This window comes from Martes martes (genome assembly GCF_963455335.1).
Source record: "Martes martes genome assembly, chromosome: 2".
Lineage (NCBI taxonomy): Eukaryota > Metazoa > Chordata > Mammalia > Carnivora > Mustelidae > Martes > Martes martes.
Window position 1 is genome coordinate 199,539,349 of NC_137889.1, and position 22,196 is coordinate 199,561,544.

Sequence of the window (22,196 nt, forward strand, 5' to 3'; positions counted from 1 at the left end):
GGCTTGGAATTCATGGCAGAGAGTAGCAAAAAGCCAGCATCTCGGTTAGCGGCCCCACAGCAGGCATCTCTGCTCCTATGCTAATGAGCCAGATAGCTCAGTGGCACCCACTGGCTCTTTTGTCCCTGGAGAGGCGATGCCACGTCTCCCAAATGCACTGCAAGAAGGGGGAACTGTCTCTCACAGTGTGACCCAGGGAGCTTCAGATCACACCATCTGCTCCCAGGCCTGAGCACCTCTGTACACGCCAGCCTTCACCCAGTGATTGCATGACTTCTAAAACTTCAGTCTCTGAGCTCAGCCACTTGTAAAAACTTGCAGTTATCAACCCCTCTCGTTTTCAACATCAGTGGTTTTGGAGAAGTGTTTTTGTTACTTAATGCCCTGCACTCTACTCTCTCTCTCTCTCCTCTGTCCCTGATCAGCACTCCCTCCCTTCCCTAGCACTCGCTGTTCTCTTCCCCTCCAAATCACATCTCCACATCTCCTACCTTCAATGGCGTGGCCTCTTTTCTCCCTCTCGTTGTGCTGTTGTTCTCTCAGTCCTCAGATTGGTTTCCTGGCATTCTGAATGATTTGATATTTATCTAGCTGTGTTTGAGGTGTGAGGCAAGCATAGGGTCCTCCTACTACTCTGCCCTCTTAACTCCCTAATCATTCAGTTTAAATTGCAAACTCTGCGTGTACTCCCAATTTCCCTTGTAATACTTCTTTGAAAACCATAGTACTAAAAAACAAACAAAAAACAGAAAAAACAAACAAAAGCTTACTATATTCTAAGATATCATTTGATTTTTTATTTTGTTATCTGACTGCCTCCTGCCACAAGAATATTAATTTAACAAGGGCAAGATGTTTGTTTATTTTGTTCATTAATCTATCCCCAGTACCTAAAATGGTGCTGGGACATTATGAGGAGTCCTGGGACAGTGCACAGATAGCAGACTGAAACACACCCCCAGTCTTCCTGAGAAAGAGACCTGTTTGTCCAGGAGCTTCGGACTGAGGCGCAGGCTTCTGGTTTGGCGCGCATAAGAAGGCCTACAAAACTGCTCTTAGGGAACAGAGGCCGACTCATACAGGCTTTGTGCTCTCCCTTTGCCTTGCTCCAGCTTGCCAGTATCATCTGGGGAGGAGCTTATGCCATTCTCTGGTTCCCTGATTTTTACTGTTGATGCCAGGAGATACCTCTCCATCACCTGATTTGGTGGTAGCAGTTCCTAGGCCCATAGGACTATCACCAACAGAGAATTCTTACATAGCAGTATCAACCCCAGTGGCTATCCCAAGAACCACTACAGCAAGAGCCAGTAGACCCAGGAACTCAGTCTTTCTGTGAAAAAGGCTTATTAGTTTATTGTCAAAGTTGAAACCTCAGGGGCAGGCTTCTGTTACAAACATCTAAGGGTGAAAACCTTCCCTGACTCCTCAGAGAGTAGGCATTATCTTTATGCTTTCCCTCTGCTACACTGTAGAGTGCCATCATCTCTCACAGCAGAGTTCTTATATGTGTCTGGTATCCTAGTTTTTATATCTGGTGCCTGGTTTTAGTGGCTGTCACCCAGGGAATATCCTTTGATCACTCTCGGCTCTGGTGGCCAGGGGCACTGGCGCTCCTGTATCTCATGGGACTATAACAGTCAGAGTCCTTGGTAGGTACTGATCCCAGGAGACTGCACAGACCAGATTGAAACACACCCCTAGTCTTTTTGTCAAAGAAGCCTACTTGCTAGTCCTAGAGCTTCAGCCTAAAGGACAAATTTTAGGGTTGGCACACCTTTAGTGGCTGTACAGGTGCTCTCAGTGAATGTGGGCGAGGGAATGCCATGCTTGCACTCTAGCTCACTCATACCTCCTGGAAAGGAACTCATACATTTGCCTGGAGCCCCAGTTTTGTGCCAACTTGCCCAGGAGACACCTCCAGATCACCTAGCTCTGGGGTCCAGTCTGGTTAATTACTGGAACCTATTAAAAATAAAAATAAAATACACTGTTTGTATAATTACAAAGTTTTGAGAGACAGTTAAGAGCAAGAACAGTGTCGAACAGTAAGTTTTATCTTCGCAAGGCCAGCCCTTCAAGATGGATAGGCAGTTGTTCCATCTGATGCATAGAAACCAATGAAGGCAGTTAAGCAAAATGAAGAAATAGAGGACTACATTCCAAATGAAAGCAGAAAATGAAACCCCGGGGGTGGGGGAAACCTTAATGAAATGGAGGTAGGTAATTTACCTGATAAGGAGTTCAAAGTAATGGTTATAAAGATGCTTACTGAACTTGGAAGAAGAATGGATGAACACAGAACTTCAGCAAAGAGAATTTTAAAAGATGAAAAGATAGTTTAAGGGACTTATAGAATAACCTCAAGCAGACTAATGTTCACCTTATACGGTGAAAGAAGAGAAGAGAGAAATCTGGGAAAAAAGAGAAGAGAGAAAGGCAAAAAATTTATTTGAAGAAATAATAACCAAAAACTTCCCTAATCTGGGGAAAGAAACAGACTTTCAAATCCAGGAAGTCAAGAAGGTTCCAAATAAGATGATACCAAAGAGACCCACATCAAGACACATTATAATTAAAATGTCAAAATTTAAGGGAAAGGAGAGACTTAAAAGCAACAAGAGGGAAAAAAAGTTGTTACCGTGTGAGGGAACTCAAATAGGCTATGAGCATATTTTTCAGCAGAAGCCTTGCAAGCCAGAAGGAAGTAACACAATCTAGTCAAAGTGTTAGAAGAAAAAAATTTCCAACCAAGAATATGCTACCCAGCAAAGTTATTAATCAGAATTGAAGGTGAAGAAAAGAGTTTTCCAGACAAAAAAAAGCTAAAGGAGTTCATCACCATCAAACTGGCCTTAAAGAAATACTAAACGGACTTATTAAGTTGAGAAGAAATACAAACAGTAACAAGAAAACATACGAAAAATATATCTCTGGTAAAGGTGAATATTTACTGAAGGGAATAGAATAATCTCTTAAAGCCAGTATGAGGGTTAAAAGATAAATATAGGGGCATCTGGGTGGCTCAGTTGGTTAAGCGTCTGCCTTTGGCTCATGTCATGATCCTGAAGTCCCAGGATTGAGCCCTACATCAGGCTCCCTGCTCAGTGGGGAGCCTGCTTCTCCCTCTGCCCCTGACCCCATTGTGCTCTCTCTCTTGCTTTCTGTCTCTCTCAAATAAAATTTCTTTTAAAAAAAGACAAATACAAAATATATACAAAATAATACAAAAAAGACAACATAAAAAATACAAAAAATAAATGTTGCTACAATAATTAGTTAATGTGACATCACATTAGTTTAATATGACATCAGAAACAAAACATTAGAGGGAGAATAAAAATGTATACTTTAAAATGCATTCGAACTTGAGTTGTCATCAGCTTAAAATAGACTTACAAATTTTTATATTTAGGCCTCATGATTACCACAAAGCAAAAACCAGTAGTGAATGAACAAAAGGCAGTGAGAAAGGCATCTTAAACATACCACTAAGGAAAGTCATCAAACCACAATGGAAGAGAACAAGAGAAGAAGGGAACAGAGGAAGTACAAAACAGCCAGAAAGCAAATAACAAAATGGCAGTAATAAGTCTTTACCTATCAATAATTCTTTGAAGGTAAATAGAGCAAATTCTCTAATCAGAAAACATAGATGGGGCGCCTGGGTGGCTAAGTGGGTTAAAGCCTCTGCCTTCGGCTCGGGTCATGGTCCCAGGGTCCTGGGGTCGAGCCCCACATCAGGCTCTCTGCTCAGCGGGGAGCCTGCTTCCTCCTCTCTCTCTGCCTGTCTTTCTGCCTACCTGTAATCTCTGTCAAATAAGTAAATAAAATCTTAAAAAAGAAAAAAGAAAACGTAGAGTGGCTAAGTGGGTAAAACAAAACAAAACAAAACAAGACCCATCTATATGTTACCCCCAAGAGACTCACTTCAAACATAAATACACACACAGGCTGAAAATCAAAAGATGGAAAAAGATACTCCGTGCAAAAGGAACCCAGAAGAAGGCTGGGGACTTGAACACCACCTTCTTACATCAATAGATCAGACTGCAAAAACAAAGGAAACATTAAACTTCAATCACACATTTGATCAGATGGACCTAACAGGTATATACAAAACATACCATCCAAAAACAACAGAATACGCATTCTTCTCAAAAAATGCACATGAAACATACTCTAGGATAGATCAAGTCTGCACAAACTTAAGATTGAATCATGTCATTTTTTCCAAACCCAGTGGTATGAAACTAGAAATCAATTATTAAAAAAAAACTGAAAATTTATTATGTGGATATTAAACAACGTATTACTGAACAGCCAGTGGGTCAGTAAAGAATTTGAAAGTGAAATCCAAAGAGATACCTTGAGACAAATGAAAACGAAAATACCAAACCAATATACCAAAAATTATGGGATATAGCAAAAAGAGTTCTGGGGAGAAGTTCATAGCAATAAATGCCTACCTCAGAAACAAGAAAGATCTCAACCAATGTACACCTCAGGAAACTAGAAAAAGGACAAATGAAGGCCAAAGTTAGAAGAAAGGAAATAAAAGTCTGAGGAGAAATAAATGAAATAGAGACAAAAAGATGATAGAAAAGATCAATGAAACAAGAGCTGGTTCTTAGAAAATATAGACAAAATTGCAAAACATTTAGCTAAACTAACAAAAAAAAGAGGGCTTAAGTAAATCAAGGATGACAGAAGATTCATTACAACTGGTACTACAGAGATACACAGGATCATAAGAGACTATGAACAATTACACGCTAACACATTGGACCACCTAGAAAAAAAATGGATAAATTCCTACAAACATAAAAACTTTTCAAACTGAATCAGGAAGAGAAAAATCTGAACAGATTGATTACTGGTAAGGAGATAAAAGCAGTAATTTAAAACCTCCCAACAAAATTCCAGGACCAAATAACTACACTGATGAATTCTGCCAGTCAAAGAAGAATTAACATCAATCATTCTCAAACGCTTCAAAAAATAAAAGAGAAGAACATTCTAAACTCATTTTATGAGGCCAGCATCACCATGATATCAAAACCAGACAAGAAAAGAAGAAAATGGCAGACCAATATCCCTAATGAACATAAATGCAAAACTTCTCATTAAATATTAGCAAGCCAAATTCAACAATACATTAATAGGATCATACCCTGTGATAAGTGGAATTTATTCCAAGGATGCAAGGATGATTCAGCATTTACAAATCAATCAGTGTGATACAACACATTAATAAAATGAAGTGAGAAAATCACATGATCATTTAAATAGAAGCAGAAAAACTATATGACAAAATTCAATATCCTTTTATAATAAAAACTTGCAATAATGTGGGTATAGAGGGAACATCCCTCAACATAATGAAGGCCATTAATGAAAAGCCCACAGCTGACATTACAGCCCAGTGGGGTTAAGTGAAAACTTTTTCTCTAAGATTAGGAAAAAGACAAGGATGCCCTCTCTCTTTTTTTTTTTTTTTTGATTTATTCATTTATTTGAGAGGCTGTGCATGAGTGAGGGATGGGGAGAAGGAGAGGGAGAAAAGCAGACTCCCCACTGAGTGTGGAGCCCTGTGTGAGGCTGGATTCCAGGACCCTGAGATCATGACTTGAGCTGAAACCAAGAGTCAGTTGCATAACCGACTGAGCCAACCAGGAGCCCCAAGGATGCCTGCTCTTGCCGCTTTTATTCAACATAGTGTGAAGTCATGGCCACAGCAATTAGACAAGAAAAAGATAAAAGTCATCCAGATTGTAGAGAAAGAAGGAAAATTGTCACTCTTGAGATGACATGGTATTTTGTATATAGAAAACCTTAAAGATTGCACCAAAAAACTGTTAAGACTAGTAAATTCAGTAAAATTGTAGGATACAGAGTCCACATACAGAGGGTTGCCTAGGTGGCTCTGTTGGTTAAGCATCTAGCTCTTGAATTCGGCTCAGGTGATAATCTCAGGGTCCTGGAATTGAGCCTCAAGTTGGCCTCTGTGCTAAGAGGGGAGTCTGCTCAAGGATTTCTCTCCCTCTCCCCCTGCTTGGGCTCCCTCTCTCTCTCTCTCTCAAAAAAAAAAAAGTCCTTTGAAGTCAATATACAGAGAAATATGTTGCATTTCTATATACCAATAACAAACTATCAGAGAAATTAAGGGGACACCTGGGTGACTCAGTTGGTTAAGCATCCAACTCTTGATTTTTGGCTCTGGTCATGATTTCAGGGTTGTGAGATTGAGCCCCACATTGGGATCCGGACTCAGTGAGGAGTTGGCTTGTGATTCTCTCTCTCTCTCTCTCTCTCTCTCCTTTCCCTCTGCCCTTCCCCCCACTTGCATGCATGATCCCTTTCTCTCTGAAATAAATAAATCTTAAGAAAAATTAAGAAAATAATTTCCATTTTCAGTTGCATTAAAATGAGCAAAATACTAGGAATTAACCAAGGAGGTGAAAGACTAACATACTGAGAAGTATGGCATCGATGAAAGAAATATAAGGAGACAAAAATAAATGGAATGATATTCCATGCTTATGGATTAGAAGATCAGATTATTAAAATGTTCGCACTACCCATAGCAATCTATAGATTCATTGCAACCTTTATCAAAATTCCAATGGCATCTTTTTTTCACAGAAATAGAACAAGCAATTTTAAAATTTGTGTAGAACCACAAAAGAACGCAGATAGCCTAAGCAATCTTGAGAAAGAAGAACAAAGCATCAGGCTCCCTGATTTCAGACTATATTACAAAACCAGAGTAATCAAATTAGTATGGTATCAGCATAAAACAGACACACAGGGGCACCTCGGTGGCTCAATCAGTTGAGCATCCAGCTCTTGATCTTAGCTCAGGACTTGATCTCGGGGTCATGAATTCTAACCCCACATTGGGCTCCATGCTGGGTGTGGAGCCTACCTTAAAAAACAACATCTTCTGCGGCACCTGAGTGGCTCTGTCATTTAAGTGACCACTTTTACTTAGCTCCTGGGGTCCTGGAATTGAGCCCTGCATTGGGCACCCTGCTCAGCAGTGAGTCTGCTTCTCCCTCTTCCTCTACCCTTCCCCCTGCTTGCTCTCTCACTTACTTTCTCTCTCAAATGAATACATAAATCTTTATGAAAAAAAGTTAAAAACAAAAGCAAAAAGCCAGACGCACAGATCAGTGGAACAGAATAGAGATCCCAGAAATAAAACCCATACATATATGGTAAATTAATTTAGGAAAAGGCGCAAAGGACAGTCTCTAATAAATGGTGTTGGGAAAACTGGACCATTTACAAAAATTCCCTCAAAATGGATTAAAGACTTGAAGGTAAGACATGAAACCATAAAATCTGTGGGAGGAAACACAGGGAGTAAGTTCCTTGACGTCGTTAATTGGCAGTAGTTTTTGGATTTGACACCAAAAGCAAAGGCAGTAAAAGCAAAAACAAAAAATTGGGACTACATCAAACAAAAAAGTTTCTGCACAGCAGAGGAAACCAGTAACAAAATGAAAAGGCAACCGACTGAATGGGAGAAGATATTTGCAAATCATATATCTGATAAGGGGTTAGTATCCAAAATATATGAAGAACTCAGACAATAGCAAAAAAAAAAAAAATCCAATTTAAAGAACAAACAGATGCTCTGAATAGACATTTTTCCAAAGAAGACTTATAGAAGGCCAGTGGGTATATGAAAAGATCTTCAGAGTCACTAATCAGGGAAATTCAAGTAAAAACCGCAGTGGGCTATCACAGTACATCTGTTAGAAGAATGGCTGTTATCAAAAAGAACAAAGGGGGACTGCGAGGGGAAAAATACCAAGTGTTGACAAGGATGTGGAAAAGGGGAATTTTGTGCACTGTTTGTGGTAGTATATATTGGAGTAGCCGTTATGGAAAAAATATCCAGCAATTTCATGTTTGGGTATTTATTTATATGAAGAGAATACAAAACACTAACTTGAAAAAGCATGGATCCACCCCCATGTCATTATAGCATTATTTACAATAACCAAGATATAGAAACAACCTGAGTGTCCATCAATGGATAAATGGATAAAGAAAATGTGTTTGTGTGTAGATATATATATATGCACACACATATATACACATATATAAATAAAATGGAATATTATCAGCCATAAAAAAGAATAAAATATCTCCCATCCATTTGTGAGAACATAGATGGACCTTGAGAACAGCATGCTAAAATGAGATAAGTCTAAGACAGAAACATCACATGATCTCATTTATACGTGGAATCTAAAAAGCAAAAACAAAAACCAAAAAAAACTAAGCTCATGGGTATAGAGAACAGTTTGGTGGTTGCCATACTGGGTATTGGGAAGGTGGATGAAAATGGTGAAGGGAGTCAAAAGGTACGAATTTTCAGTTGTAAAATAAATGCCATGGGGATATAATGTACAACATGGTAATTGTAGGTAATATTACTACTATACTGCATATTTGAAAATTAAGAGAGTAAGTCTTAAAAGTTACTGCACAAAAATTACAAAAATTTGTAATTATATGGTGACAGACATTAATACTAGACTTATTATGCTGATCATTTTGCAATGTACACAAGTATAAAAATACGTTATACATCTAAATCTAATATGTTTTATATGTTAATTATACTTCAATTTTTAAAAAGTTTAAAAGTGAAATAAAACAGGAATGGAGCAAAAGCATATCGGGCATAAGGAAGGCCAGACTTGCCTTGAACTTCATGCAGTGTTTGTTACATGCTTTTTTGTGGACTTCATCTTTTGTGTGATATGTAGACAAATTTGGTAGGGTTTAATGCCAAAGACAGGAGAATCCCACTCCTCAAAGTTCACTTGCTTGCAACTTAGAAGAAGGTCAGTAATGCCTGAAGACAGATGCAAACCCTCTTTTTCCTTTCGGACCAAACTTTTTTTTTTTAAATGATGCTATTGCTCGGAGTCTATTTAGTATATTAAGTTGTATTTTAAACTGCCTAGCCATGCGGTAGGAAGAAGTTAGAACTTTAAAGGGTGAAGATGAGAGGTGGGTTTTATAAAAATGGGTGCACTTTAATATTTAAATATTTAGTTGTATAATAATATATGTACATATGCACACATACAGAGGAAAATACACATAAGCATATAGCTTGGTGAATATATTCACAACTGAGTATTTCAATGTAATCAACACCCAGAACCACACCAGAACTTAACTGGCATCCCAAATTCTCTCATTGTTCCTCTTCCAGGTCTCCTTACTACTCAGAGCAACCAGTATTCTGATTCCGATGTTATAGATGGGTTTGTTGATTTTATTCCCTATCCCAATTAAATCATACAGTATATACATGTTTGGGTCTCTTCTTCTGCTGAAAATATTTTGTTAAGATTTATCCACATTTCTTATATGTGGTTATTCTCAAGCCACACAAAATTCCATTGTATGAATATAACAATGTATCCATTCTGCTGTTGTTAGGCATCTGGATGTTTTCCAGTTTGGGGCTGTTACACATCATGCACTGTCTAATACATTATATTAATGTATTTTGATATATATGCACAAATTTCCTAGGACATTTCACAGTTTTTTATCCACAGTCCGTGAACTCCCAAGTGTTCCTCAGCAGTCTGTATATTTACTCTGTGAACTTACTCAAATGGGGACCGTAGTTGCAGGTTACCAAATCCTTCCCTTAGTGTTCTCACTGGGCTTTTTCTAAAACTGACTTGGCTTTTTAACATACATTTTGGTTAAGTATGAATATTAATGTGTTTTTTCAGATTGTGAGTGCTTTTTATTACTTCGTTTTACTTGCTTGTGTATCCCAGCAGCTGGCGCCCTTACCTGAAAAACAGTAAGCTGGTTGAGTGAATGGCGATAGCCATCATCATTGCCAGCGATGAACGTGGCAAGTTCCCTTAGTTACGTGAGCCATCTAGTTAGGATTTTATCCCTTGCTTTAGTTTGACATCTCAGAGTCAAAGGGTCAGGAGCAGGAGGTGATCGCTCTCCGAGAAGCCTACAACAGGGCTCGAAACTGGACATGCTGTGTGGTCAGAGGCATTGCTGTGGCTTTACAAGCCTCTGGGAGATTTCATGTGTTAACAGCAGCGATTCCAAAGGATAGTGTGGGGGCCAGATATAAATAGCAGAACACAAATGGGGTAATGTGCCACTGCCAAGCTACTGCTGGGGGTGTTTATAAAAAGAAAAGCATTCCCTTCTCAGCTCTCACTGTCAACAACCTCCCATCCTGAAGACACACCACAATTAAGAGAGTGGGGAAACAGTCTGAGACCTAGCATCATTTAAACCTCCTCTGCAGGCAGAAAAGCCAGGTAAACATTTTGACTTATTTACACTCAGACTACAGAAGTAATGGATTTTCGGAAAACCCTGATTCAGAGCTTGCTTGGCACATACTGCCTTGTGACAGTTATCTGTCAAGTTATATATATATATTTTAAAGATTTTATTTATTTAGTTAAGAGAGAGAGAGAGTGAGAGGGCCCAAGCTGGGGGAGAGGCAAGGGGCGGGGGAGGCAAAGGGGGAGGGAGGAGCAGGTTCCCAGCTGAGCAGGGAGCCCGAGGCAGGGCTTGATCCCAGGACCGTGGGATCCTGACCTGAGCAGAAGGCAAACACTTAACCGACTGAGCCCCCCAGGTGCCCCTGTAAAGTATATTTCAAATCTTTTTTAGAAAGTGAAGTTCAACACAAAAATGGCATTTTGGTAGTATATTTTAGTATCTCTAGTGAAAGAAGCTGTGCCTGAGTACAGACGGGAATGTGAGACCAAAGAGAGGACTCCCTATGCTGTTCATTCTCACTTGTATGTGCCAGAATATGGTGCTTAGTAGGATGAAGTAGAGATCTCGGTTCAGTTCCTGTAATGTCAGCTTTGTTGTAGGTATGTGGAAGGAACCAGTACTGAGTTGAATTGGATCATGGCTGTGGGATAGCTTCAGCTCTTGAAGGCCTTTCACACTCCTGTTTACCCCTTTCATTTTCCTAAATAATGGGACAAGTATTGGGCATTTGGCCAAAAGAGTTGTTTAATCTTATTAGAATTGCTGCCTACCTAATTTTTCCTTATTTTCATTCTTGCCATCAGAAATTTATGCAAGACACTTGTTTTGTCCTTGGGCTTCTCTTGAATCTGAGTATTTGGGGCAAGGAGGCCCCCTTGGGTAGCCCTCCAGTGAGTACCACTACTAGTCTTACCATTCCCTCTATCCTGCCCAGATGGGTGTCACTCAGTTTGCAAAGAGAATAAAAGAATGGATGATGTGCATGGGCCATGACTACTGGGGAATTTTTGGAAACTGGGAGCTAGGAGACCACCAGTCTGAAGTGGTTGTTTTTTAGTCTGTGTTATTTCCTGTGTATGCTGGGGGGAAATTCAGAGATAGGAAGAAAATATGACTTCCAGTGACTGGCTATGGTGGGAGAGAAAACATGGCTGGAAGAGAATGGAAATGGACAGATTTAATCTTGAGCAAATTTCTGAAGTTCTCTGAGCTTTTGTTTCCCCATCTGTAGAATGAGGATGTAGGCCACCAGACCGAATCTAATGGCCCTTTCAGCCATTGGAAATTAACTGATGATCACTTCCTGACCATCATGGTGCCTACTGTCACCCTGAATGAAATACATACAGTGTGTCATCCTGCTCTCCTTTCCTAAACCTCTTTTTTAAGTCTGCTAAATTGGAATTTCTTCATTTTAATTTAGAAGAGAAAAATGAAGGCAAGACGTTTTGATATGGTCACCATGCTGCTGGCAGCTCTGATTCTAATGGACATTTTCCAGGTAATGTTGGGAATGGGAAGTATGTAGTCATTGGAATGGGAACTCTTGATATAATGTTGCCTGAGGCATTTGTGTGGGTTGATGTTGGAAATGAGAGTGGCTAGAATAGATAGAATAGGTAAATTAGTTTTTTACAAGTAGCTTTTATCTTTTCATTTTACACATTAGATACATAATAACTGTAGAAAGTTGAAAAAATTAAAATTAAGCAAACAGAAGAAAGTAAAAATCATCCATAATCCCTCCACTTAGAAGGAAAGTCTCTTAATTTGTTGGTGTATAGTCTTCTTGACTTCTTTCTGTGTGTGTGTGTTTGTAATTTAGAAAAATGGATTCACACTGTACAAAGTATTATTTTATTTTGCTTTTTAAGTTACTACTGTACTATATGTCTAAGTCATTAAGTATTCTTAAAATATGTATATTGTCCGAATAAGATGACACTGCAGTGTTTGGTTATGTTTGTTTTATTGAACTATATAATGACCATTTTCTCACACCTGGTGTTCTTTTTTCTGATAAAACTTTTATGGTTTTATTTGTTGCAGTTGAATCTTTAAACAGTCTGTAACATATTTTTATGTAAGATATGAACGAGCTATCTCATTTGATTTCTTCCCCACAATGTTAACTGTCACTTACTACTGAATATTCTTCCACTGTTTGGAAGTGCCTTCTTTTTTTTTTTTTTTAAAGATTTTATTTGTTTATCCGACAGACAGAGACCACAAGTAGTCAGAGAGGCAGGCAGAGAGAGGGGGGGGGAAGTTGAAGTGTCTTCTTTGAGATATGTTAAGTTCTTAAAATTTTGTTTTTGACTTTATTATTCTGATCCCTTGTCAGTAGAATTATTGTGTATTCTGTTGCCTGTACTACAGTATGATTTTTTAAATTGAGGTATAATTTACATACCATAAAAATCCCACCATTTTAAAGTACATAATTCAGTGGTTTTCATAAATATAAATTTATGTGAATTCATTAAGATGAGTATTTTTAGGGGCGCCTGAATGACTCAGTGGATTGAGCCTCTGCCTTCGGCTTAGTTCATGATCTCAGGGTCCTGCTCAGCGGGGAGCCCGCTTCCCCCGTCTCGCTTCCTGTCTACTTAGGAAGTATCTTAGGATCTCTCTCTCTGTCAAGTAAATAAATAAAATCTTTACATCATAAACATAAGTTCACTGTGTCGTACAACCATCACCACTATCACTTTACAGAACATTCCCATCTTTTCTATCTCTTTACAGAACATTCCCATCACCCCCAAAAGAAGGCCCTGTAACTATCAGCAGTCAGTCCCAATTCCCTCTTCCCTACATGCATTGACAACCGTTACTGCTTTCTGTTTCTGTGGATTTGCATATTCTGGATTTCTCCCCGGAATGCAGTCATACAGGATCTGGCCCTTTGTGTGGCTTCTTTCACTTAGTGTTTTGTTTTCAAGTTTCATTCATGTTGAAGCATATCCTAGTACTTCATTACTTTTTAAAGCTGAATAATATTCAGCCCGAGATGAGGACCTGAGCTGAAGGTGGGTGCTTCACCGACTGAGCCAGCCAGGCACCCCTATCTCTTTATTAATTGATGAACATTTCGGTTCTCGCTTTTTAAAGGCTCTTGGGGGTGAACAATCCTGCTTTGAACGTTCATGTACAGATTTTTATGTGAACATGTTTTCAGTTTTCCTGGGTGTATACCTGTGAATGGAATTTCTGGGTCATATGGTAACTTTATGTTTTCCACAGTGGCTGCACCATTTTATGTTCCCCAGCATGGTATGAGGGTTCAGTTCTCTACTTCTCTGCCGACACTTATTTCCACCCCCTTCTGATTATAGCCATTCTAATGGGTGTGCAGTGGTATCTCTCTATGGTTTTGCTATGCATTTTTAACATTCTTTTGTAAATAATTTTCGTGTATGTTCTGTGAATGTTCCATAGTTTCTTTAACCAGTTTCTTTTCATTAGCGTTTAGGTCATTTCCACATTTTTTGGTAATATTTTTGTATTAGCTTTTTGCTAATTAAATTTCATTAGTATGGGCTTTTGTTTCAGTGGATAAAACAGAGGAAGAAAATAGAACCAGTGTGTTCACCTAGCCTTTTGGACATGTCCCTTAATGTCCATTCAGTTGTCCCTGAATGGTGGTGGCATTTGTGAACTTTTTCACTGCTCAAGGCACTCACTGTACAGAACACACAATCAACTGTGGCTTTGGGCCAGAAAGACTTAATGTCTAAAATTAGACCTGTAGAGACTGGTTAGAGGCATAGGAAAAGACAGGAACATACTGGACAGGATAGGATAGGATATGACTCTGATATGATGTGACTCGGATATGATGTGAGGAATGTGGGAGGTGGTTTCAGGGTGTGATGTCTTATATTGAAGTCTTGAAGATGAATCAGTATCAGTGCCCAAGACACACCGTGGTACGTTCTGTGCCGCAGACGAAAATGCATTTCTTGGCTAGGAGATGATAGTGACTTAATCTCCTAGGGCTCACATTCCCACTTCAGGAAACTCAATGACTTCCCCAGCAGAATATTCTGTGGCTGGTAATAAGGACAGTTTCTGATGCTGGCCCAGATTCTTCGTTTGTAAAATGATGTTATGAATTGTCTGCCCAACCTTTATAACAGGTGTTAGGAGAAAATTAAAGCCTTCTGAAAGTGCTGCATAAATATCAGCGGTCTTTGTCATTGGAAGCAGGACATTTGTTTAAGAGGACAGACTATGGGGCCAGATTGTGTGGCTTCATATCTCAATTTCAGACAAGTTACTTTATCTGTCTTAGTTTGCTCATCCTTAAAAAGGGACTAATAGTATCTGCCGCACAGGGTTGCCATGAAGATTAAATGAGCTCATTAATATATAGGGACACTTAGTGCTTGGCATACAGATGACACCTGGGAGAAGTTTGTTAGGTCTTAGTGATGGAGTGGCCACAGAGGGTGACTGAGAAGATACATAGGAAAACGCAAAAATGAAAGATGGGTCTGTGTAAGCACCAAGTGGTGGTGGTTGTAGGGGATAAGATGAGTTTGCTCTTGACTATTGACAGTTGGTGGGTCTTTGTGCAGTTCAAGTGGAGTTACCAAGTAGGCAGGTGGTAATATGGGTCTGCACTTACAGGGACAGGTCAGAGGTATTTAGATGATAACTGACACCATGTGCATGTATAGAATTGCCTAAGGGTAGAGTTGAGAGTTAAAAAGTAAGTAGCCTTGAGCAATTCCCAACATTTAATGGCCGATAGAGTATGTTGGGTCTTCAAAGGAATCTAAGCAAGGAATCAGCAAGAGCTGTTGGGCGGAGGAATGGGGGTGGGAAGCCGTCTGAAGAGGACTGAGATATGAGTGGGAATGAGTGGAAATGCAATGGAGATAGCAAGGGTAGATGTTTCTTTCGAGAAGTTGGTCTGTGAGGGGGAGAAAAGAGATAGTAGGAAGCAGATAGATAGCCTGGGATATTTATTTTGCTTTCTTGAGTTGATTCTCTCTCTCTTTCCCCCTTCTCCCTCCTCTCACCCCTGGCATACACACTTTCACACACTCACACACACACTTTTCAAGAATCATTCGTGAGTAAACAAACAAAAAATCATTCGCGCGAAAGCTGCAACTTTAAGAGCTCCTGACTAAGGATCTTTACAAAGTTTTTAGCTGCGGTCTCCTGCTTAGGTTGCAGCTTATGCCACCACTGTACTATTACAAATATAGAATAGTGGAAAGGGAGAATGATGAGGGCATTGTCCTTTTATTTGTAGAAACCCTTAAGTGGCGTCCCTGGGCAGATTTTCTTGTCCTGTGTTTTGATCTATAGGCCAGAGTACAGGTTCTTATTTTGCAGGATTTCTTTTCCTTTAGTGCCCTCAGTTTTTGGTCGCACCACTTCGAAGCATGAGGAGGTAGACCCCCTGAAGAGTGGTGGGCGGCAAAGCAAAGTTTATTGGGTGATAGCAAAGTGATAGTACGAAGCTCCTGAAGAGGCAGGGGGCCCGAGAGGGTTGGCCTGGGGGTTTCTATGTCTAGGGGTTTTATGGGCTTGTTGGCAGGCGGTTTTAATCGGATTCACCCTCCCTGCCCCTGTCACCCAATCACATTTTGTCATCTATCTATCATGTGGGAAAGGATGGAGGGCTCTTTCCCGGGTGGTGTAAAATTCTTTTAAGGATGGTCTCCTCTTGGGGGCCGGGGTGGGAGGGGTGGGAGGGGTCGTCTCTGCCTGCCTTTCTTCCAACTATCCTTTATGAATTTAGTTCACTTGAATATTTTGCTAGTTACTATGCTGGAAGCTTGGAATTCAAAAGGCAAATGTGAGACAGATCCTGCCCTTGAGGAGCTTCCACTATAATATGTATATTCCTATCATGAAATAATGAAAATAACCCCAGCGTGTTGAAGGCTTAATAGATGGTAGGCAATGTAGGTAAGGCCTTTGCGTATATTCATTTTATCATTAGTTCTTTACAACAGTCCTGCAGTTAAGATACTATTTCCTTTATCCTTGTTTTTAGATGAGAAAATTGAAGCTCAGAAATGTAAAAAGTAACTTTCCCATATCTAAATAGTATCTGTTTACGGAATCTAAACCTAGATTTGTCTGGCTCCAAGCTAGTGCTAATTATATTATACAACCCCACTTATTATGTTACAGGTACCATTTAAAGGTACATTAGGCTTTTTTTCAGTTGTGTGTGACAGAAACACAATTCAAACTAGCTCAAGTAAGTAGGGAATCTTGATTCTTATGACCAAGGTAGAATACAGTCTTCAGGTACAGCTAAACTCAGGGCCTTAACTAATGTCATCAGGGCCTCATCTCTCTTTTCAGCTCTGCAAGCCTTCCTTTGTTGGCTTTATTTACAGACAGGATTCTTCATGGAACTATAAAGGATAACTATTGGCTGCCCCAAGCCAATATCATCCTTAGAGCTTATGGTTGTAGAGGAAGATGGCTTTTTTCCTCTTCCCAGGAGTGCTCTGGTTTTTAGACCTGCGTCACTGGGACACCTGGGTGGTTCAGTCAGTTAAGCATCTGGTTCCTTTTGGTTTTAATTAACATATAAAGTATTATTTGTTTCAGGGGTCCATGTCTGTGATTCATCAGTCTTACACAATGCACAATGCTCCCCACAACACACACCCTCCCAATGTCCATCCCCCAGCCACCCCATCCCTCCTGCCATTCCTCCCCTCCAGCAGCCCTCAGTTTGTTTCCTGAGATTAAGAGTCTCTTATGGTTTGTGTCCCTCTCCGGTTTCATCTTGTTTCATTTTTTCCTCTCTTCCCCTACGATCCTCTGCCTTGTTTCTTAAATTCTGCATAACGGTGAGATTATATGATAAATGTCTTTCTCTGATTGACTTATTTAACATAATACCCTCTAGTTCCATCCACATCATTGCAAAACGCAAGATTTTAATTTTCTGTTGGCTGTATAAAATTCCATTATATGTGTGTGTGTGTGTGTATACACACTGCATCTTCTTTATCAGTTCATCTGTTGATGGACATCTGGGCTCTTTCCATAGTTGGCTGTTGGGGACATTGCTGCCATATACATTGGGGTACAGGTGCCCCTTTGGATTACTACATTTGTATCTTTGGGGTAAATACCAGTAGTAAGCATCTGATTCTTGATTTTGGCTCAGGTCATGATCTTAGGGTTGTGAGACTGAGCCCTGCATGGATGGGGCTTTGCGCGGCTGAGTGTGGAACCTGCTTAAAATTCTCTCCCTGTGCCCCTCCCCACTCTGCCTGTTTACATGCTCGCTCACTCTTCCTGCATGCGCACTTGCTCTCTCGAAAGAAAGAATGACCCCTGCATCATTGCTTATCATTGGAGCAAGGTGCAGATCAGTTCTACCCAACCCACGTGGGGGGAGTCCTCAAAGGAAAATGAGTAATATTTACCATTATGTATTTATCATATACAGTATTTCACAGATGGTATTTCAAAATCATTCGGCAGTGTTAAGGGGTTGAGAAAATCTAGCTAAGAATATTGTTCAAAGCCAGGACTGCCACCCATTTCTTCAATTTCACACTTAACTCTTTCCTCTGCACCAGAAAGTTCAGATGAATGAATTACAGGCATAATCATTCCCACACTTCTCATTGCTAACATTTGCTTTTTCATACAAAGAGATCACAGCTAAGAAAAGTTATCAGCAACAGCAGAATATACTTCCTATATAAAAAAAAATGCAAAAGAAGAAAAAATCATGTCCAAAGTTGTTCTAAGCAAGGGAGAGATTCTAGGCAGGGCATGAGAATATGGGAACGGTAAGGGAGAGAAATGATAAATGATATACACCAAATATCTCATTTCAAGAGTATTAATTTCCTTTTCCTTTTCTGTTGAAGGTGAAGGCTGAAACGTTCGACATGGCGGATAATGCATTCGACGATGAGTACCTAAAATGCACGGACAGAATGGAAGTCAAATATGTTCCCCAGTTGCTCAAGGAGGAAAAAGCAAGCCATCAGCTCTTGAAGGACGTGTGGGAAAATGCAGAAGCCAAGTGGGAGGCCCAGAAGACGCGCATCTTCCTCCCGATGAGTTTTAAAGATAACCACGGAATAGCACTGATGGCGTACGCTGCTGCAGCTCGAGCGCAGACTCCCTTTTACCGGATGTTCAGCGAAGCTGTGAAGACGGCCGGCCTGTCTCGAAAAGATTATGTCTATGACTTCCAGTTCAAAGCTTTTCATTTTTATCTGACAAGAGCCCTGCAGTTGCTGAGAAGACCTTGTGAGGACAGTTACAAAGCTGCGGTCTATAGCATAAGCCAGGATGTCTCATTCACGTCCGGGGGGCTCAGCCAGGCCAGGCTTGGCCGTTTCACGCTGGCGTATTCCGCCAGACCTCAAGCTGCTGACGACCAGCACGTTCTGCTAACCATCCGCTCGTGCTTTGCAGTTGCCGTTGAACATTTTTTTGGTAAAGAAGGTGAAAGAATTGTCTTAATACCCCTGAATGAGGTCTTTCATGTGTCACAGGATGGGACCAGCAATAACCTTATCCTTCAAAGCACGAACAAGACCTGCAGCCATTATGAGTGTGCGTTTCTAGGCGGTAAGCGTCTCGGTTCTGTCTGTGCTTGTCTGGTAGGGAAGGAGTGGGATTCTGAGACCCAGGGAGAGGCCAGAAAGAAACTGACAGTTGTTTGAAAGGAAAAATGACATTGATGGTCCCTGGCTCCTTTCTTATCATTAGTTCTTCCCCCCACCCCCCACCCCCGTAATTTAATTTTATCAAAATAATACATTGTAGCACTCTGGAAGGTTACAGAAATAAAACACTATAAGGCAATGGTTCTCAACTGGGGCAGTTTTGCCCTGGGGTCATTTGGTAATAACTGGAATTTTTAAATGTCACAGTCATCCCAAGTTGCTGCTAGTAGCATCTAACGGGTAGAGGCCAAGGACACTGCCAAACAGTAATGCTTAGAACAGCACCCCGTGACAAAGAAGTACTTGGCCTATAACCCTGCTTGTAAGGCTTACAGTGGAAAGTAGCAACTCCTGCCCCATTGTTCCCGATCTCCAATTTTCACTCCTCAGTGGCATTCATTTTTAATTTTTCAGCTAAAATTTAAAAAAAAGATTTTATTTATTTATACGAGAGTGAGAGCACAAGCAAGGTGAGAGGTAGAGGAGAGTGAGAAGCAGACTTCCCACCAACCAGGGAACCTGATGTAGGCTTGATCCCAGGACCCTGGGATTATGACCCAAGCCGAAGGCAGACACCAAACCAACTGAGCCACCGAGCTGCCCCTAAGCTAAAGTTTTTAATGATATGCTTCAGCATCTTATTTCTTGGTTTAAAAATTTTTAAACCTCATCAGTTACATCATCAGTAACTCAGACTCTTTTGTATTTCTGTTGCACCAGTCTTAACCTGTTGGGTTTATTGATTCATGTTTGCAGTGTGACTATTGTAGCTGTAGGCATCAAGCCGGGTTCAAGACAAAAAGAAAGGGAAGAGGGATGGCAGCTAAATCTGTCTATTTAACCAGGAAAGTAAAGGCTTTCCCAGAAATTGCTAGTAGATTTCTGATTATATATCATTGACCAGAACAGCTACCTGATAATGCATAACTTGAAGAAAAGCTTGGAAGAGAGGAAATTAGCTTTCCCAGCCTCCCTAGTATAGGGAGGCAAGGAGAAGGGAGTTAGAAGTTGCTGTCATGTCAGTAAACCAAATGTATCTGATAGCCACCCTGCACTCCTCCTCACTGCTCGTGCATTTCTCCTTTCCCAGCCTCCTGGCGTCAGAAAGACTGGTGCCTTTTTATTTACTTGTTCATTCATTCATTTATTTATTTAATATATATTTTTTTTTATTTGAGAGAGAGAGCACGAGCAGGGGGAAACGGCAGAGGGAGAGGGAGAAGCAGACTCCCCACTGAGCAGGGAGCCCCACGCGGGGCTCCATCCCAGGACCCTGAGATCATGACCTGAGCCAGAGGCAGGTGCTTAACTGAGTGAGCCACCCAAGCACCCCCAGACTGGTACCTTTTTAAATACCTTTTTTATCCTAGATTATTAGTTATATGATTTTTTCTGTTTCCTTAGTTTTTTATATCCCTTCAGTAATTCACTCCAATTACTTCAAAATATAAATCTCTACTTAGTACATTCAAACATATCAGATTCTCTCTCTCTCTCTCTCTTTTGAAATATATTCCTTCTGGATTCCCCCATTCAGACTAATCTATGATGTACTCCTTAGGCCTGCTGAATATCCTAAAATCTCTCCTCATAGCTGTAGAGACTTTCTTTTGTTTCTCTCCTGTGAGGAATCCCCTGTATCTTGGATTTTCTGCTCTTTCTTGAATTATTTCTTTGTTTGGCAAAGGTGTGTGTTCTCCAGAAGTTTTCTGAGAAAAGGGACATTGAGGGAAATTTTTAAGACTTTGCATGTCTGAAAAATCTACCTGTAAGCTTGAACAATAGTTTGCATAGATTTGTATTTCTGTTTTGGAAATCATTTTCCTTGGAATTTTGGAGATACTCCTTCATTGTCTTCTGGTTTCTAGTGCTGCTGTTGAAAAGTGTGAAGCCATTCTAATTACTGAAACTTTGAATGAGACCTTGTTTTTTTCTTCAGATGGTATTAGAATTTTTCCTTGCCTCCAACATTCTGAGATTTTATGTTGTTCTGGCTTAGTGTCTAGGAGCGAAAGGTTAATAAAACCCTTTCTCTTTCCTCCTGTAAAAATGGCCTCCCATCGATCTTCTTTTTTTTTTTTTTAAATAACTTTGTTTTTTTAAGATTTTATTTGTTTGCTTGACAGAGAGAGAGACCACAAGTAGGCAGAGAGGCAGGCAGAGAGAGAGGGGGGAGCAGGCTCCCCGCTGAGCAGAGAGCCAGATGCGGGCTCGATCCCAGGACCCCAAGGGCATGACCTGAGCCAGGTGCCCGCCTCCCTCCCCCCCCCCGTTGATCCTCTAATGCAGTTTCTCTGTAATCTACTGAAGGTGAAATGACAGCTGCGTAACCACAGAACACCGCGTAATGGCAAACACAGCCCTTCACTGGTAAAATGCATCTGAGCTGGGAGGGTTGTGAATAAACTATAAATACCTGGGGGAAGCCAGAGCTTTGGGCATTCCTGAAGGTGGTGTGACGTAACGCTTATGTTTTTCTTGCTGAGTCCTGAAACTACACTCATGGACCGGCATGAGAGATACTGTCCTCAAGTGGCACGAGGCTACTAAGCTAGGATGGTTCCTGCACCCCCCTGTGCAAGCTTGTCTCCTTGTACCCGAGCCATCATTTGGGGAGAACAGGCCTGGGTTGCTGTGAGGACTTGCACTGAAGGGACACATGTGATTCCGCCCTGCTGCTGAATACTGTGCTGTGTTTCTTGCCTTGCATTCTTCTGCAAAACTGAGTGAACAAGTGAGAGGAGAGCCTTTGGGGTCTCATGAGTGTGGCTGTCTAGTGGAACCCAAAATCACGGCTCCTGATCAAGCAGAGTGGGTATCGCAGTAGGGCCTCAGAAGTGGGATAGACTTTTAGACCTTGACTTCTTGTGGCCAAGGCACTGTGGGATTAAAAGAGAACAGGTAGGAAAGTGCTGATGAGACACCATGCCTGGGTGGGAGGCTGATCTACTTATGATTTAACGGCAGAAGTGTGGTGGCCATTGAGATGCCTGGGGCACAAAACTTAAGGAAGGTCCTTACTCTTAGGGTCATACACTTTACCATCTGCAAATTTGCATGATTCTAAGAGTGAGTGCCTTTGTAAATTTTCCACTCATAGGCACCTCATTTGCCTCGCCCCTGTCCGGACCTGAGTTGCAAGTGAATGAAACTAACTATTCACGTTGAGAGGACAGATGAAGACTGAAGCGAGTAAATCGGTATTGAGAG

General features: G+C 40.7%; 1 protein-coding gene across 14 annotated transcripts in view; it reads left to right on the forward strand.

Moving 5' to 3' along the window:
• The window catches only part of ART3 (ADP-ribosyltransferase 3 (inactive)), a 143,229-nt gene that overhangs the window by 102,380 nt on the left and 18,653 nt on the right, over nt 1–22,196 (forward strand). For 5 of the 14 annotated variants that reach the window (XM_080797510.1, XM_080797503.1, XM_080797514.1 and 2 more), the window contains exons 2-3: nt 11,729–11,806; nt 18,177–18,888. In XM_080797510.1, the coding sequence (XP_080653636.1) occupies nt 11,738–11,806; nt 18,177–18,888 (781 nt within the window). In that variant the 5' untranslated portion in view covers nt 11,729–11,737. Of the gene's footprint in view, nt 1–10,225; nt 10,335–11,108; nt 11,196–11,728; nt 11,807–18,176; nt 18,889–22,196 lie in introns of those variants that run through there. The other 9 variants (XM_080797515.1, XM_080797507.1, XM_080797508.1 and 6 more) reach the window with 4 other exon arrangements.